This window comes from Scyliorhinus canicula, chromosome 14 (assembly GCF_902713615.1).
Source record: "Scyliorhinus canicula chromosome 14, sScyCan1.1, whole genome shotgun sequence".
Taxonomy (NCBI): Eukaryota; Metazoa; Chordata; class Chondrichthyes; order Carcharhiniformes; family Scyliorhinidae; genus Scyliorhinus; species Scyliorhinus canicula.
This window is the reverse complement of record NC_052159.1, coordinates 49,124,424-49,141,631: the sequence shown is the minus strand read 5'-3', so window position 1 is coordinate 49,141,631 and position 17,208 is coordinate 49,124,424. Positions and strand designations below refer to the sequence as shown.

The window sequence follows — 17,208 nt, the reverse complement described above, 5'->3', positions numbered from 1 at the left end:
GGGTAAACACGGCAAGCACAGCATCGACAATTGAAAAGCTCAGGGCCTCGTTTGCAACACATGGAATTCCGGAGGTATTGGTGTCGGACAACGGAACGGCATTCGCAAGTGGGGAATTTGAAAAATTCCTGAAGGAAAACGGAGTCCGTCACATCAAAACGGCCCCTTACCATCCAGTGACCAACGGCCTGGCAGAGAGAGCGGTCCAGACACTTAAAGCAGGACTCAAGAAGCAGCCGGCAGCGTCAATAGACACAAAGCTCTCCCGCTGGCTGTTTGATTACAGGACCACACCGCATTCCACAACGGGCATACCGCCAGCTGAACTCTTAATGGGAAGGCGGCTGCGAACGAGGCTGAGTCTCCTTTTCCCAAATTTAATGGGGAAAGTGGAGAAACAACAGGATGCCCAACGCGGGGGGGCATGATAATAGTCGGCAGCAGAGACATTTCCAGGTGGGGGTACCGGTTTGGGTCAAGAATTATGGGAATGGACCAACGTGGGTCAAAGGCACAGTGGAGTCCCAAACAGGGCCCATATCCTATGAGGTTTCAACAGGAGGTAAGGTGCTGAAGAAACACTTAGACCAAATAAGGGCAGCGGAACCACACCTGGAGGCAGGCGAAGCAGGACTGCCTCAAGCTGGGATAGCCCAGACGGAAAGGATACCCACACCCCAGCCCCGAGTAATTTCTCCAGACCCCGTCATCCAGTCATCAGAGTCGGAGATGGACACACTCGACGAGGCCGCCGCGACACCTCTCCCCGAGGAGGAGGAAGAACAACTTCCAAGGAGGTCGTCAAGGAAAAGACGGGCACCTATAAGGTACACCCCGCCCACTTCGGAGAACGACCCGGCGGACGACACAGAGGTGACAGACCCAGACATGAGGAGCAGGAAGAAGCTCAGAGGAATGCCAGCTGGCAGGAATTCCTCGGACCTTGGGGGGGAGGGGTGTAATGAACTCCAATTGGCTTTATTGGTTGGCCAGTTGGAGTATGAGCTCCCTCAATGATAGCTCATTGAGGGGGCCCATATAATCACCTGTGTAGGCTTTGTGAGCCAGTCTTAAGTTGACTGGACTGCTAGCAGCACTGTTTGTAGCTGCTCCTGTAATATCGTTATTGTAAATAAATATTGGTGTGGTGACAGAACTCCTGCCTCCCGTGGATTACTACAGTAACATAACTGGTATTGAATAACCCATTATAAGTACAACTATTCAGTGCATAAGTTAAAAGCTTGCTCATGTTCTTGTCAATCTGTGAATGTAATGATTAAGAATGGAAGGGCTAATCGAGCCAGGAAGATGCTTTATGCTTCTAAAATGTTGAAAAACCTTCGATAGGAGTGTATATTGTACATCAAAGAAAAGTTAAATAAAAGTCAAGATGTAGCATGACCTCAGCCAAACCTGGAGAGGTGCCATGTGAGATAAGGAAAAGATGAAAGTCAGTAAGAATACAAATAAATTGGAAAGCAAGGTCAGAAATTGAACTCAGCAGGGTCTATTTAATTAAAATGGGAATGTTTATCCTCAAAATCTGTTCGACTAAAGCAAAAACAAAATCTGATGTATAAAAAAGGAAATAAATCTCTTGGTACAGTACTATTATTGAAGAGATTCACAGATATTGAACATGCACTGCGGTGTAGTCAAAAGGTTAAAATTAGAACCTACCTCCCCATAAATTTATCCTCTAAATTGATTTTGAGCCATGTTTCTAATATACTATAAATGCCACACTGAACTTGAAATTAGTTTTCGTAGCATTGTGGCGCAGTTTGGCAGTCTGTTTAACGTGGAAATTTGTTCATACTGAAGGTAAACGGAGTTCTGCATGACCTCAAACAAAAGCTTTTATTAATGTTATCTGTGAAAGCAGGAACAGGTGACATATCACATCATGTGACAGGATCTGTGATATTTCTAGATCCTTTTGGGTTGATATATATTTTTGAACTTGTGAGCAGAATAGAATCATGGAAATTGAAGTAGAAAAGGTACCCTTTCAGTCCTTCTAGTGATGCTGGCTCTTGCAACTGAATGTGCCTATTTCTAATTCCGAGTCCGTTCTCTGATATTGCAAAAGTGATTTAAATTTGGATTTAAAATGGTTTCAACATTAGTAAACAAGGAATTTGTCCGAAAGAGAATCTTTAGATTTGCAATTATAATTTCATGATATTAAAAGAAGTATTGAGTTCGGAGATAGTGGTGGCGCTGGATGCGGAGAAAGCGTTTGATGGAGTTGAGTGGGGGTACCTGTGGGAGGTGCTGGAGCGGTTCGGATTCGGGGAGGGATTCATCAAATGGGTGCGGCTGCTCTACGCGGCTCCGATGGCACGTGTAGTTACCAATGGAAGGAGATCGGAGTACTTTAGGCTCTACCGTGGGACCAGGCAGGGGTGCCCCCTGTCCCCCTTGCTCTTTGCACTGGCGATTGAACCTTTGGCTATGGCTTTGAGGGAGTCAGGGAGATGGAGGGTCTGGTGCAGGGTGGGGAGGAACATCGTGTATCGCTGTATGCGGACGACCTGCTGTTGTATGTGGCGGATCCAGAAGGGGGAATGCCGGTGGTGATGGAGCTGTTAGCGGAATTTGGGGGCTTCTCGGGCTATAAGTTAAATTTAGGCAAGAGTGAGGTATTTGTAGTACACCCGGGTGATCAGGAGGAGGGAATTGGGAGACTCCCATTTAAGAGGGCAGTGAAGAGTTTCAGATATCTGGGGGTGCAGGTGGCCAGGAGTTGGGGGACTCTCCATAAGTTTAATTTTACCAGGCTGGTGGAGCAGATGGAGGAGGAATTTAAAAGGTGGGACATGGTGCCGCTATCGTTGGCGGGTAGAGTGCAGTCCGTCAAAATGACGGTTCTCCCGAGGTTCTTGTTCCTTTTTCAGTGTTTGCCCATCTTTATCCCTAGGGCCTTTTTTAGAAGGGTGACTAGCAGCATCATGAGCTTTGTTTGGGCGCATGGGACCCCGAGGGTGAAGAGGGTCTTCTTGGAGCGGGGTAGAGATGGGGGGGGGCTGGCGTTACCCAATCTCTCGGGGTATTATTGGGCGGCCAATGTGTCGATGGTGCGCAAGTGGGTAATGGAGGGGGAGGGGGCAGCATGGAAACGGATGGAGAGGGCGTCCTGTGGAGATACAAGCCTGGGGGCCCTGGTAACGGCGCCGTGGCCGTTCCCTCCTATGAGGTATGCCACGAGTCCGGTGGTGGCGGCTACCCTCAAGATTTGGGGGCAGTGGAGGCGACATAGGGGAGAAGTGGGGTGCTCGATGGAGGCTCCGTTAAGGGGGAACCATAGGTTCGTCCCGGGGAACATTGATGGGGGATTTCAGGGTTGGCACAGAGCGGGCATCAGACAGCTGAGGGACCTGTTTATTGATGGGAGGTTTGCGAGCCTGGGGGAGTTGGAGGAGAAATTTGGGCTCCCCCCGGGAAACATGTTCAGGTATCTGCAGGTAAAGGCATTTGCTAGACGGCAGGTGGAGGGATTCCCTTCGCTTCCCGCGAGGGGGGTGAGTGACAGGGTGCTTTCGGGGGTCTGGGTCGGAGAGGGGAAGATATCTGATATCTACAAGGTTATGCAGGAGGCGGAGGAGGCGTCAGTAGAGGAGCTGAAAGCTAAGTGGGAGGGGGAACTGGGGGAACAGATTGAAGACGGAACATGGGCTGATGCCCAGGAGAGGGTTAATTCTTCCTCCTCGTGTGCGCGGCTTAGCCTATTCCAATTCAAGGTGCTGCACCGGGCCCACATGACTGGGACGAGGATGAGTAAGTTCTTTGGGGGTGAAGACAGGTGTGTCAGGTGCTCGGGGAGTCCAGCGAACCATGCCCATATGTTCTGGGCATGCCCGGCACTGGAGGAGTTCTGGAAGGAGGTGGCAAGGACGGTGTCGAGGGTGGTGGGATCCAGGGTCAAGCCAGGATGGGGACTCGCGATTTTTGGGGTTGGGGTGGAGCCGGGAGTGCAGGAGGCAAAAGAGGCTGGTGTGCTGGCCTTTGCGTCCCTAGTAGTCCGGCGAAGGATCTTGCTACAATGGAAGGATGCGAGGCCCCCAAGCGTGGAGACCTGGATCAATGACATGGCGGGTTTCATTAAGCTAGAGAAGGTCAAATTCGCCCTGAGAGGGTCGGTACAAGGGTTCTTTAGGCGGTGGCAACAACTTTCTGGCTCAACGATAGGGTACGGGGACAGTAGCAGCAGCAATCTGGGGGAAAGGGGGGGGGGAGGAGGGAAATGGGGGGGGGGGGGGGGAAAGGGGGGGGGGAGGGAAAAGGGGGGGAGGAGGGAAGGGAAAAGGGGGGGAGGAGGGAAAAGGGGGGGAGGGAAGAGGGAAAAGGGGAGGAGGGAAGGGAAAAGGGGGGGAGGAGGGAAAAGGGGGGGAGGAGGGAAAAGGGGGGAGGGAAAAGGGGGGAGGAGGGAAGGGAAAAGGGGGGAGGAGGGAAAAGGGGGGGAGGAGGGAAAGGGGGGAGGGGAGGAGGGAAAAGGGGGGGGAGGGGAAAGGGGGGAGGGAGGGAAAATGGGGGGAAGGGAAAGTGGGGGGGAGGGAAGAGGGAAAAGGGGGGGAGGGAAAAGGGGGGGGGGAAGGAGGGGGGGAAAGGGGAGGGAAAAGGAGGGGGGAAGGGGGAGGGAAAAGGAAGGGGGAGGGAAAAGGAGGGGGAAGGGGGAGGGAAAAGGAGGGGGGGTGATGACTTTATTTAATTTAAATTTATTTTTAAGTTCTTTTGTTCATTGGGGTTGGGGGGGTGGGGGGATGTGATACATGCATCGATATGGTCTGGGGGGTGTTACAGTTATTATGGGTTATTTTGTTACATTTCATTGTTTGTTATGTTTTATATTTTCTGTAAAAAATTCCAATAAAAATTATTTTTAAAAAAGTATTGAGCAAAAAAGCATTAAAATTATTTGCAAAGCTCTTCCCATTCCCAAAGGTTCTGACTTAACACCCATATTACGGTTCAACAGAATAAAAATCTCATGATGTTTGAATATTGTATGCATTTCAAACAATAGCCTAGTACATGAATATAATCTTGTCAGCATGCTATGCTTGTATCAGCATCATTGCTTTAAATCCAAGCCCTGTTTGACTTGATTATTTAAAAGCACTCCTGAATTCTACTTATTTTGCATGCATCAGTGCTGCCTCATTATATAATTGGTACTTTTTGATTAATCATGGCATGCTTGATCTCAGTTGTTTATGGTGTCGTGTTCCTATGTAATCCTTAAATCTTGGGCTACCAATTGCTTTACTAGATTCAATTGCATTGCGGTTGCATATTTCCTCATGTATTTATAAGCATAAGAAAAAGATTGAGCAAAACACCTTTTTTCATGTTGTGATTCCAGTTTAGACTTCTTGTACTGATAAAGGGTCATTCTGTGAAAAATGGTGCCATAGCCATCAGTTAATTTTAGTGATTACCAGCACAGTTGATCATTTTTTTCTTCAATCCCCACTCAATTTCAGCTTCAGAAGTTACTCACAATGGACCCAACCAAGAGAATAACCTCCGAACAGGCAATGCAGGACCCCTACTTCCTTGAAGACCCACTCCCTACATCTGAGTATGTTGATTTCAAAATAACTATTACTTGCATTATGCCTTTTATCGTAGTATAACTTTCCACAGTGTTTGAGGTATAATTAGAAATAAATGAATGCGGAACCAAAGAAATAGCTGGTCAGAGGATTGACCAAAGTTTTTTTTTTAAAAGAGGAAGAAGCGTAAGCAGGAGAAACTGGAGAATGTAACCAGTGAAGGCCAGTGGGGAGGGGGGTGTAAAGTTGGGAGTCAGGATGTCTTGAAAGCAAAGGAACAGAGAGATTTGAGGACTTGTTGGGTGGAGGAGGTTACAGAAAAAGGAACAGTGAAGGCCACGAGGTAATTTATTCAATTGGACGAGAATTTTAAATTGTGAGAATAAGAACCAATGGATATCAATAAAGACTGATAGCTGAGTAGGACTTTGTGCAGGATGGGATATGTGCGACTGAGTTTTGAATAAGCTGAAGTTTACAATGTTGGGAGGATAGTGGGTCAGGCAGGAGAGCAAGAGATATGGAAATGACAAAGGCGTAGATCAGGATTATGACAGCCGATTCTCAAAATACATTAAAGTCCTGCCATTCATGGGGGTTATGTCCCCGCAAAACATCACAAACGGGGAAATTAAGAATGATCAATCCTTGTCAATGGGAGTCAATTAGATTGGTTTCAGCAGTCAATTAGATAGATTTCAGCAATGTAAGGGCAGTGTTAGTTTGTGCAACAAATTGTGGGACATTGAGATGACAGATGGGTGGAGTCTTTGAGTAATACGGCGGCACGGTAGCGCAGTGGTTAGCATTGTTGATTCACAGTGCCAGGGTCCCAGATTCGATTCCCGGCTTGGGTCACAGTCTGTGCGCAGTCTGCACATTCTCCCCGTGTCTGCGTTGGTTTCCTCCGGGTGCTCCAATTTCCTCCCACAGTCCAACGATATGCAGGTTCGGTGGATTGGCCATTCTAAAATGCCCCTTTGTGTCCAAAAGCTTAGGTTGAGTTACTGGGTTATGTGGATAGGATGAAGGTATGGGCTGAAGTTGAGTGCTCTTTCCAAGGGCCGATGCAGACTCGAGTGTGGGCCGAGTGGCCTCCTTCTGCACTGTACATTCTATGAAATACAAGACATTATGATTTATTGAAAATTTTAAAAAGAGACTATCCTCATTTGAGAAAAAATGAATCTTCTCAAAACTAGCAGACAAGATCTATGAACATTTCAAAATGGAATCAAGCAGCAGAGCTGTTGTAGTTTGGGACCAAGAGATTCGGACATTTCCAGGTTAATCTTTCTGCTCAGGCTGCACACCATTCCAGACACCGCTTCTCACCCCGTCGGAAAGGTGCTTAAAGAAAGGTAATTAAATGGCCAAGGCAAGTCCTCTTCCTGAAACTTCAACAGCACCTCCATGTTAAAACGTGTTTAGGTCTCCACTCCGTTATGGTTGCCATCTCCTCAGGAAAAGCAGAGAGAGGGGAAAGCATGGATAATCAAATGTTGCTCATACGATGGGTGTACAAAGTGCGGATAAGCAAATACGTGAGCAAGGAAATCGTTAAAACTGGGATTTTATTGTTTTTAAATATTTATTCCGTTCCAACAGTGCTTTTAATGGCATTTCATGAAGTAAATGGCTCTGTTTGAGTTGTACATATTTTCAGTTATATAATAAATAAAGTACCATCTGGAGTGGTGACATATATGCTATTTTGCATATGATTCACAAATAAAATAAGAGTTTTCAAGATTAATTGAGGGAGATTTTGAGTTGGATATCTAACTTTCACAGCATGTACTAATATAACAGTAGCTTTATGTCCCTTTGCCAACAGAAAATTACTGTACTTGAATTTTGCTGAAGTGAGAGACATGTTGCTGAAGCTGCATCCCATGCTCAAATTCACTTTTTGAGATGGAACAGTCTGATGTGCTCCATTTCCTTGATATGCCAGTTGAGAAACCTGCTAATGGATTCTCCACTGCTGTCTACCAAGCCTACTCTCATTGCATAGTATACACGGTGTATCTAAAAATGTACATACGCTATAAAAATGGCCTCATCTGCAATCTTAAAAATAGAACCCTAACAATTTTCTCACTTTGCGAGCTTGATGCAGAAATAGAGGCCGTCAAAGCTATCCTGTGGGGCAATGACTATCCTGATCAGATCATTATTAGTGCGCAAACTCTCAATTAGGCCAAATGCTGTCACTTTCAGACCTTAAAAGTGTCTGGTCAACCTCGAATTATCCTGGAACGGCAAAGTATCACAAAAGGTTGGATCTGTGTGATATCGCTCCAGGGTGATGCGACTGCATTGCGGGTCATTGTCGAAGACCGCAGGATGATGATAACCCATTGAGAGCATGACACTGGTGCTACTCAATCTATGCCATAGTCTGACTCTTGCCTGTCTGCTGAGTTTGCTCACACTCATCGTCTGCACATGGTGTGCCTGGGCAAGGTGTGAAAGAGGCATCCAGGACCTCCATGTTCAGGGAGCTGGGACAGGAGATTGGTATTCGACCCACGTTGTGGAAGAAAGTGCCAGAGACGTCCTATTTCTCGAAAACGACTTTTTAAATGCTGTGTCCCCAACTGCCCCAAACCCCGATGGTGCGGCCCCACATTGCCCCCCCCCCATTCCCTCCCGTGCCTTCTCAGTGATCCTAGACCTGCTTAGCCTTCCGTCCTCTACAGCTGCAACTAGGTGTGTCCCCAGGATGCACATCAGAGGTGGAGGCAGGTGTCCTCTGGGGACCCTGGGGCTGGAGGGCCCCAGCCCATTTGCTGGCGGCACATGCCCGTCATGCCACCCTGGAGTGCCGACTCCAGGATGCGCCGTTGTCAGGAGGGTGTGGGTATCGGGGGGAGCTGGTGGCCGCCATCACCACTCCGTAAGGCGGCTCCAGGTTGAAGCCTAGCACCCCCTCCTCCTGGTCCTGGGGTTCACCTGGAGACGAAGGGGCAGCTGGATCAAGCCCCGGCTGCTCCTGCGTCATATGGCTTTACCAACCCTACTGGCTCCCCAATGTCTGCAACATCATTGAATTTGCAGTGCAAAAAGGAGGCCATTCGGCCCATCAAGTCTCCACCGGCTCTTGGAAAGAGCACCCTACCCAAGGTCAATACCTCCACCCTATCCCCATAACCCAGTAATCCCACCCAACACTAAGGGCAATTTTGGACACTAAGGGCAATTTATCATGGCCAATCTACCTAACCTGCACATCTTTGGACTGTGGGAGGAAACCGGAGCACCCGGAGGAAACCCACGCAAACATTGGGAGGATGTGCAGTCTCCACGCAGACAGTGACCCAAACCGGAATCGAACCTGGGACCCTGGAGCTGTGAAGCAATTGTGCTATCCACAATGCTACTGTGCTGTCACACATGGTGTCAACGCCCATGCCGATGCTCCACCGTGACTGGGACATGCTCTGGAGTGCCCCAGCAAAGCTCACCTGCGACTGGGACATGCTTCGCAGCGCCTCATAAAGGTCCACCTGAAACTGGGTCACATCCCCCAGCGACTGGGACATGCTGCTGAGGCACTCAGTCATGGCCGTCACCGACTTAGCCGCACATTGGACACCTCCACTCATGCTCCTGACATCGTGCACCAGGCTATGCACTGTGGTGCTCCTGACATCGTGCACCAGGCTATCCATTGTGGTTGCCACCTTAGCAGTGTTGGCCTCTGTGCCACGCATTTCCGGCGCCATCTCCTGTGTCCATAGCCTCTGGGACTCCTCCAATTGGCTGTGGACCTGCTGGAGTGTCACTGGCATCCCCATCATGGCTGCACCCTGGCGTCTGCATCAGCTACGGGTCCAGAGGCTCAGCATCTGACTAGGACCCAGCTGTATGGCGCTCACCAGAATGTTACCCAGAAGCCTGTCGCCCACCGAGGTGTATGCTCTGTACTGTTGGAGGGTAGGGATGTCAGCTGATCCTAGAAAATGGTGCTCTCCTTGGAGCTCCCCTCAGAGGTGTTCTCATGAGAGGCGGGGTGGACGGGATGTGGGGGGAGAGACCCCGCCCCAGATGGGTCGGCACCATCGGATGAGGATCCTGCGGGAGAATATACATGTGGTCCGTGGGAGGGATGGGTCATTCTGCATGGCACTAACAACGCGCGTGACAGGTCATCTGGGTGGGGACCGGTGGATCCTCACCACTGCGTCGTACGCCAACTTCTGTGTCGGTAACAGACTTTCCTCGGCCACCCCTGCGAACTCCAGGGCTCGTTCCTCGTAGGGGATGAGGACTCTGATGTCTGGCACCCCGTCATCCATCTGGTCCCTCTCCCGTCTGTTATGGACAAACTTCTTCTACAGGGAAACAGAGGGGGCATCGTGAGCTGCACGTGTCGTTCATTGCGGGGAGGGGGAGGTTTCTCTAGGGGGCAGGGATGGAGAGTATGGGGGGCTGATGAGTTTTAGGGGATGGGGGCGAACGTGGATAGCACAGCTGGACATGGGTGTGCTGGGGCATGGTGCATCCCGATGGAGGTCATTGACCTTCTTACGGCACTGGGTGCCGATCCTCCTGGTGACCCCCCCCCCGAGCTGGCGGCTGCTGTCACTTCCTCCCAGGTGGCACTGTCTGGCCTGTGGCTGACCCTCTGAGGAGCTGGGCATCCCATCTGATTTCGACCACCTCCAACAGTCTGGTCAGGTCAGCATCCCCAAATCGTGCGGCTGATCTCCTCGGCGGCACGGCTGCGAGCTGTGCGGTGGTTGATGTGCTGCTCTCCCTCGTTAGGGGGGAGCTGGTGAGCGCTGTCCCAGTGAATTAACTGCAGGACAGTCGTTTGCGGCATGAAGCCTGTGGTGCTTCGTTAAGTGGATAAATTAATGTTTTATAGCAGTGACGGCCTCGCTGGGCTGAGTGTCGGGAAGCTCGCAGCAGTTCCCGCTGGCTACCACACTTGGAAACGTTTCCATTAAATTACGTCCCGCCTGTTACCTGTGACTCAGCGATTGGGCCATACTTGCTGAACAATCCTGAGTGTGCTAAGCTGTAAATTAACAACCAATTTAAGATGATCAGTCAAACTCGTAGCATGTTCATTTACGGTTGCTAGAAGCGACATCACATTCATATCCCGTTCTCTGCAAACAAAATAAATATGTTCAAGCCATGTGCCTTTTCAAAAAAATTACTTGTGTTTGGGGAACCGACTGTTCCCTGTTGATTTCTCCATAGCAATGCCGTAGCCAATCAGAGTTGACTTGCCAACAGGTCAGCTCGCTTTTCTCCTGCAGCATAAATTGTTACGATCATTTGAAATTTGACGTTCTTGCAATGTCTGGTTGACCAGCTTCGGTAACATTTCTCTTTTCAACAATATTCAAACTTATATTTTGAACTATTCCATTGCATCATTATTAATTAGATTTCCAGGTGGCATGGCGGCGCAGTGGTTAGCACTGCTGCCTCATGGCTCCAAGGACCCAGGTTTGACCCCGGACCCGGGTCACTGTCTGTGTGGTGTTTGCACATACTCCTCGTGTCTGCGTGGGTCTCGCCCCCACAACCCAAAGGTGTGCAGGATAGGTGGATTGGCCGCGCTAAATTGCCCCTTAATTGGAAAGAAATTATTTAAATTAGATTTCTACTGCGTATAGTAACAATTAACACTAACTTTTAATTTCTCTGGAAGGGGATGGTAGCTTTCATAAGAATACTGTACTTAATTTTCTTTAGTAAATGTCAAAGTCAAGACTTCGATATGTAGCTGGCTTGGATTGTGACTTTCAATATACTCTTATTTAAAATTTTGCAGTGTTTTTGCCGGTTGTCAGATTCCATATCCAAAACGAGAATTTCTTACAGAAGATGAACCTGATGATAAAGGGGACAAGGTAAGTATAGAGAACAGGACACATAGAAAAGTGACTTTTATTATGCACTGCCAGAAATGAAACAAAAATTAGACTTGTATAATCAGTTGCAATTCAACAATGGATGTGGTGTATATGGATTTTAGCAAGTCATTTGACAAAGGAGATTTGTCAAGAAAGTGAAAGCCTATGAGATACAGGGCAATTTGACAAGCTGGATAAAAAAGTTAGCTTAATAATAGAAAACAAAGGGTAATGGTCGATGGTTGCCCTTGTAATTGGAAATGTATTTCAAGTGGGCTTCCACAGGGCTCGGTGTTGGGACCCTTACTGTTTGTGTTATATATTAACGATTTGGATGTGAACGTAGGGAACATGATTGGGAAATTTGCAGATGATGCAAAAATTGGCCGAGTAGTGGACAGTGTAAAGGATAGCTATAATCTTCGAAACAATATGGATGGATTGGTGGAGTGGGCGAAAAAGTGGCAGATGGAATTTAAAACAAAGAAGTGTGAGGTCATGCATTTAGGGAGGTCAAACAGTTGTAGGGAGTATAAATGGGAATATACTGAGAGGAGTAGATGAAGTGAGTGATCTTGGCATACACAGGTCCCTAAATGCAGCAGTTCAAGTAGACACGGTTGCTAAGAAAGCATAGGAATGCTCTCCTTCATTGGCAGAGGTATAGAATATAAAAGTAAGGGCATAATGTTAGAATTGTATAAAATACGGGAATATTGTGTCCAGTTCTGGTTGCCACATACAGGAAGGACGTTATTGCTCTGGAGAGACTGTGGAGGAGGTTTACAAGAATGTTGCCAGGGCTAGATAAGTATGACTATGAGGAGAGAGTGGATAGGTTGGGATTATTTTCCTTGGAACAAAGAAGGCTGAGGGGTCACTTAATTGACGTGTACAAAATTAAGAGGGGAAGAGATCGGTTGGACAGGATAAAATTGTGTCTCTTGGTGGAGAATTCTAGAATCAGGGGACATAGATTCAGGATAAATGGCAGAAAGTGTAAAGGGGACATGAGGAAAACCTTTCTTACGCAGAAGGTAATGGGAGTCTGGAATTCACTGCTCGAGTTGGTGGTGGAGGCAGAGACCCTAAATTATTTTTTTTAAAGTACCTGTATCTGCACCTTCAGTGCTCTAAGCTGCAGGGCTATGGACCCGGTGCAGAAGGTGGGTTTAGAAAGGGCACCTGGGTGTCCTCGGGATGGCATGGACAAGATGGGCTGAATGGCTTCCTGTGATGTAACTTTTTCTATTATTCTATAACATGCTGGATAAAATTACATTGTGACAGCAGATACAGCATTCTGGGTGTACCTGAACCATGCGGACTGCAGCAATCCACCTTCTCAAGAGTAAATGCGGATGGGAAATAACTGCTGCCTGGCCAGCAATGCCCACATCTCATGATTAGTTTTTAAAAATGGCAAGATAGTTTTTGGTTGAGGGATATTGTGCTTAAATTAGTTGACTGATTTTTATCCAACTGCATCTGCAGTCTATCACTTATGCTAATTAGTGAACATGCTAATTTATAAAAAGAATAACTATTTAAATTGTAGATTTTTGTACACCAAACTCAGTAATGTTTCTAGATGGTGGAATATGCTGGTTCAGATTTCTCTCTCTCTCCATTTTTGATAAATTGAGAAGAACCAACAGCAACAGCAAGGCAATAATCACACTAATGGAGGTGGCCATCCAGGGAACCAAGACAACAGTCACACGCAAGGACCCCCTCTCAAGAAAGTCAGAGTTGTTCCCCCTACCACTACCTCAGGTGGACTTATCATGACCTCAGATTATCAGGTACAGAGCTCTTAATTAAGAGTAACATGCTTTTTAGAGGTTTGCGGTGGTCGGAGTAATTGTTTTCCCCTGAAATCAATTTTTTCCTTCATTTGTTTCTCAAAGGGAACTTGATTACTCTAGCGGAATGTTGTATTAACCACATTTTACTGTTAAACATGCATTGATATTATACATGCTTTAAACAAGCCACAGATATCAAACAAATCTTGAAAGTCCATTGAGCAATGAAATTCAGTAAAGAATATCGGGCAGAATGTGATGCTCCTTGCAAGAGTGGGCTTGAAAGTGGGAGAGCATATGTGGGATTGAGATCCTGTTTTCTCAATGACTTCCCACCAATTAAGTCCAGAGCTGGGGGGAGGGGGGTGGGTGGGGAGGAATCTCTCCTACTTAGACAGCTTGTGCACAAGAGAGAGACTCATGGTGGCAAGGGCTGCCTTTGCAGGAAGATCCCTACCTGCTCTTTAAACCTACTTGGGTAGGGACATCCTCACTGACCTCTGTGATCCTGCCTCACCTACTTGCTCCAGAGTGCCAGCAATAAGCCTGCTCCTCTGCCCTACTGCAGTACTGGCAATGGCCACTGCTCTCAGTGACACTGCTGGTACTGAAGAGCTGCTGAATTCTGTTTGGCCAGCAACTCCCAGAAGTGGGATATCTGCGCTGAAGATGTTGCCACCAACCAAGTGAGTGCCCCCCCCCCCCAAAACCATGATGTGTTCATTTATGATTACAACATAAACTGGCTTTCAAAACAGAATATAGGTCACTATAATTCTAGATTTTAAGTTGGGTAAAAGAAAATAATAAATATTATCTTTTTTTTTCTTTTGTAGCGTTCCAACCCACATGCTGCCTATCAGAATCCTGGACCAAGCACATCACAACCACAAAGCAGTATGGGATATTCAACTACCTCCCAGCAGCCCCCACAGTACTCACACCAGGCACACCGGTACTGACCTGTAGCTATTTCCCAAGCTTAATGCACTCACTGAGACCACCGACTGAGCATATGGCTGGCAGCCTGGGTCTCGCTCAGTTCCCAAGAATGTACTGTATAACCACATTAGCCAAGTTCTTCTCTTTCCACAGATGGAGCAGTGTCTTCATAATGTAAAGTACTTGGTTTAGACTTGAAAAGAAAGCTCTAGCACAGTTTGTTTATTGACATGCTGCTTCCATAGTTTACTTGACCTACTTCTTCAGACCAATTATTCTTTTTTCCCCTTTATGGTTACAGATTGTAGCAGTTGAAGCTGTGAATGTGCTAGAGCAACCATTTCTAATTTTTGGTGATGAATGTTCTTGCTGTATAACAATGTTTTACTAGTCAAGAAAATATCTTCTAATCTGGTACTTGAAGAACAGTTATGTTTAAAGGTCAAGGTATCCATGATGTGGACTATACATTATTTGGTACAAATTTCAAGTTTAGGTGCATTTTGTCGTAGGTTACTTCTTGTCTCAGTGTTTTATGTCAAATGTATTTGCAGCACAAGATTTTATTGTATGTAAGCTTCATAATTTATCAACTGATTGTAACCTCCCAAAGACTCCAGCTAGGCAGTTTGAACTTTGTATCCACACTGTTCAAACTCACCTTAAGCCAACCCCATCCCATTCTTTACAATTGACCTGACATACAACAGCTGCTATGTTTAATTTTACCAGCAGTAGATGAACTGTAATGAGTATTGTATCTATGATCTTTATCCAGCCTGTCAAAGGGCATTTACTTTGGGCAGTGTTTATTTTTTTCTATTGGTGTTGATGATTTGTGAGCATGCTTTGGGGGTGGCAAACAAAAGGCACGTGATGTGTCTCCATGTTTGTAGCTTCAGCTGAGATATTTTGTCATGAATTTGCAAAGCTGACATTGTGTAGTAGATTTCCTTTATGTTGAATCAAGTTTTTTCTTAAATGAAAATGTATGTGCTTTTATTGAGCGCCCTCAACATGAGTGTGAGATGTAGGAGAGCCATAGATTCATTTAAAAATGTAACGTATGCTGTACCATTTTACATGAACGAAGCAAGTATTCTGACAATAAATTTGAAAACTTATAGTGTTAACTTTACTACTGTTAAATTTTATCAAGTATTGGGATGACTATAATGTGTTGAGTGAACACCCTTGATTCCAATTTTTGCTGAGTTAAAGACGACATGGATAGCTGGAGCCATAAGCAATCTTTCCTAAACTAGTTGTTCTGTACGTTCTCTTTTATTTAGTTTCCACGCCTAATTGTTTTCTTAATTCTTTAAAAGCTTGCAATCTATGCAATGGTCACTTTAACACATGCGTGTCTGCGCAAATATTTCTTCAGTTATTTTCTGGATGCTTTCATCTGTTGGGCAGTGTCATCTTTAGTTCCAATGCACAAACTGGTTCCTGACACCCTCTTATGGCCAGTAAAGTATTTACAGCAAAGAAAAATTTGCTCGGCCACTGCATTAATTGTTGTCAAATGCTTGCAACTAGTTCTTTTAAATAACTTGTCAAGCGTGCTTCATTTTTCTTATTCTAAATTAGAACTTTCCAGCATGATTATATAGCCAGAAAACCTATATGTGCTAAATTAAAAGTAAAATTTACACATTTTCTGCAATTTTATTCATTGGCAATTTATTTATGCCACAATACCAAAAATTATTTTTGAAGGTATATTGATTGAAATGTAATTGATGAAATACAGGAAGCCCATTTATCACAAAACTTAAATTTTCAGTCTTAGAATGCGTCTTAGTGGGTCAGTCAAGAAACAGCATTGATAGTATCTGTGGATTGAAGGCAGCATGGATGTGGGAATAAAAAGTAATATTTTAAGTATTTGTAAAATAAAATGCAATGCACAGAATAAAATAATATTAATTGCATTTTTAATTTTTGTTTACATTTTTTCCTCTTGTCTTGCCACCTCACCCACCCTTAAAGTGTGAACTTTACTTGTGCATCAGTAATTGGGTGGGGATAATGGATCAGATGCTCCTTTGAAGCTAGTTCAAGACTAGCATCGAAGCATGTCAAAAGTTCACACGTACACAAACACAAAAACTTTCAGAACATCAGTTCAGTGAAGGCCTCTGCGTGAGGACAAATGTTGAATAGCCACCACTTAACAAGGTTCCAGAATCTACATTGTTGTGTCTCATCACGAAGGTTTACGGCCTCTGTCTACAAAACATTTGTGCAGCCACGACTAATTGAATTTTGAAAGATATTTTGTCTCGTCACAGGAGTTTCCATGGTCAGTTCAAAGTTTAACTGTACCTGCGTACAAGACTGAATTTCACCCACTTCATTTTTCAACTTCATGCTGTTTGCAAGTTGAATTGGTGTATAAATAATGAAAGACCAAGTGAGAGATGAGGAGAATTTCCTTTACACAGCCCACTGTTATTAACTTAGATGCATTGTCTGAAAGGTGAAAGAAGCCAATTGAATCATAACTTTCAAAAGGGAATTGGATAAATATTTGAAACGGAAACATTTGGAGAGCAATGGGGAAAGAGATGGAGAGGGGGACTCATTTGATAACTCGTTCAAAGAACTGGCACAGGCATGATGGGACGAATAGCCTATTTCCGTGCCAAATAATTTCTTGATTTCAAATTAATGCAATTTGATGTTTGAATACATTTTGGAAAATATTTTATTGATGCTTTTATTGCTTTTATATATTCACACTAACAAACATAGTCACAAAATCAAAACAAACCAACAGGGCTGCAAATAACGAAGTCAACAAGATATCACCCCCCCCCCCCCCCCCCCTCCCCCCCCCCCCCCCCCCCACTTCTGACATCTTAACTTTTCTTGAAGAAGTTGATAAACGGCTGGCACCTCCAGGCGAACCCATCCACAGAACCCCTCAAGGCAAACTTTATTTTTTTCTATCCCCAGAAACTGCCAGGTCACTCACCCATACCCCCGATTTCGGGGGCCCTGAGTTCCTGC

At 45.9% G+C, this 17,208-nt stretch overlaps 1 protein-coding gene across 3 annotated transcripts in view; it reads left to right on the top strand.

Moving 5' to 3' along the window:
* Window positions 1–16,127, top strand: part of cdk8 (cyclin-dependent kinase 8) — a 174,152-nt gene extending 158,025 nt beyond the window's left edge. For 2 of the 3 annotated variants that reach the window (XM_038817910.1, XM_038817912.1), the window contains 4 exons: window positions 5,490–5,587; window positions 11,359–11,437; window positions 13,087–13,245; window positions 14,085–16,127. In XM_038817910.1, coding sequence (XP_038673838.1) covers window positions 5,490–5,587; window positions 11,359–11,437; window positions 13,087–13,245; window positions 14,085–14,210 — 462 coding nt within the window. In that variant the 3' untranslated portion in view covers window positions 14,211–16,127. The remainder of the gene's footprint in view (window positions 1–5,489; window positions 5,588–11,358; window positions 11,438–13,086; window positions 13,246–14,084) is intronic. The other variant, XM_038817911.1, reaches the window with a different exon arrangement.
* The last annotated feature ends 1,081 nt before the right edge of the window (window positions 16,128–17,208 follow it).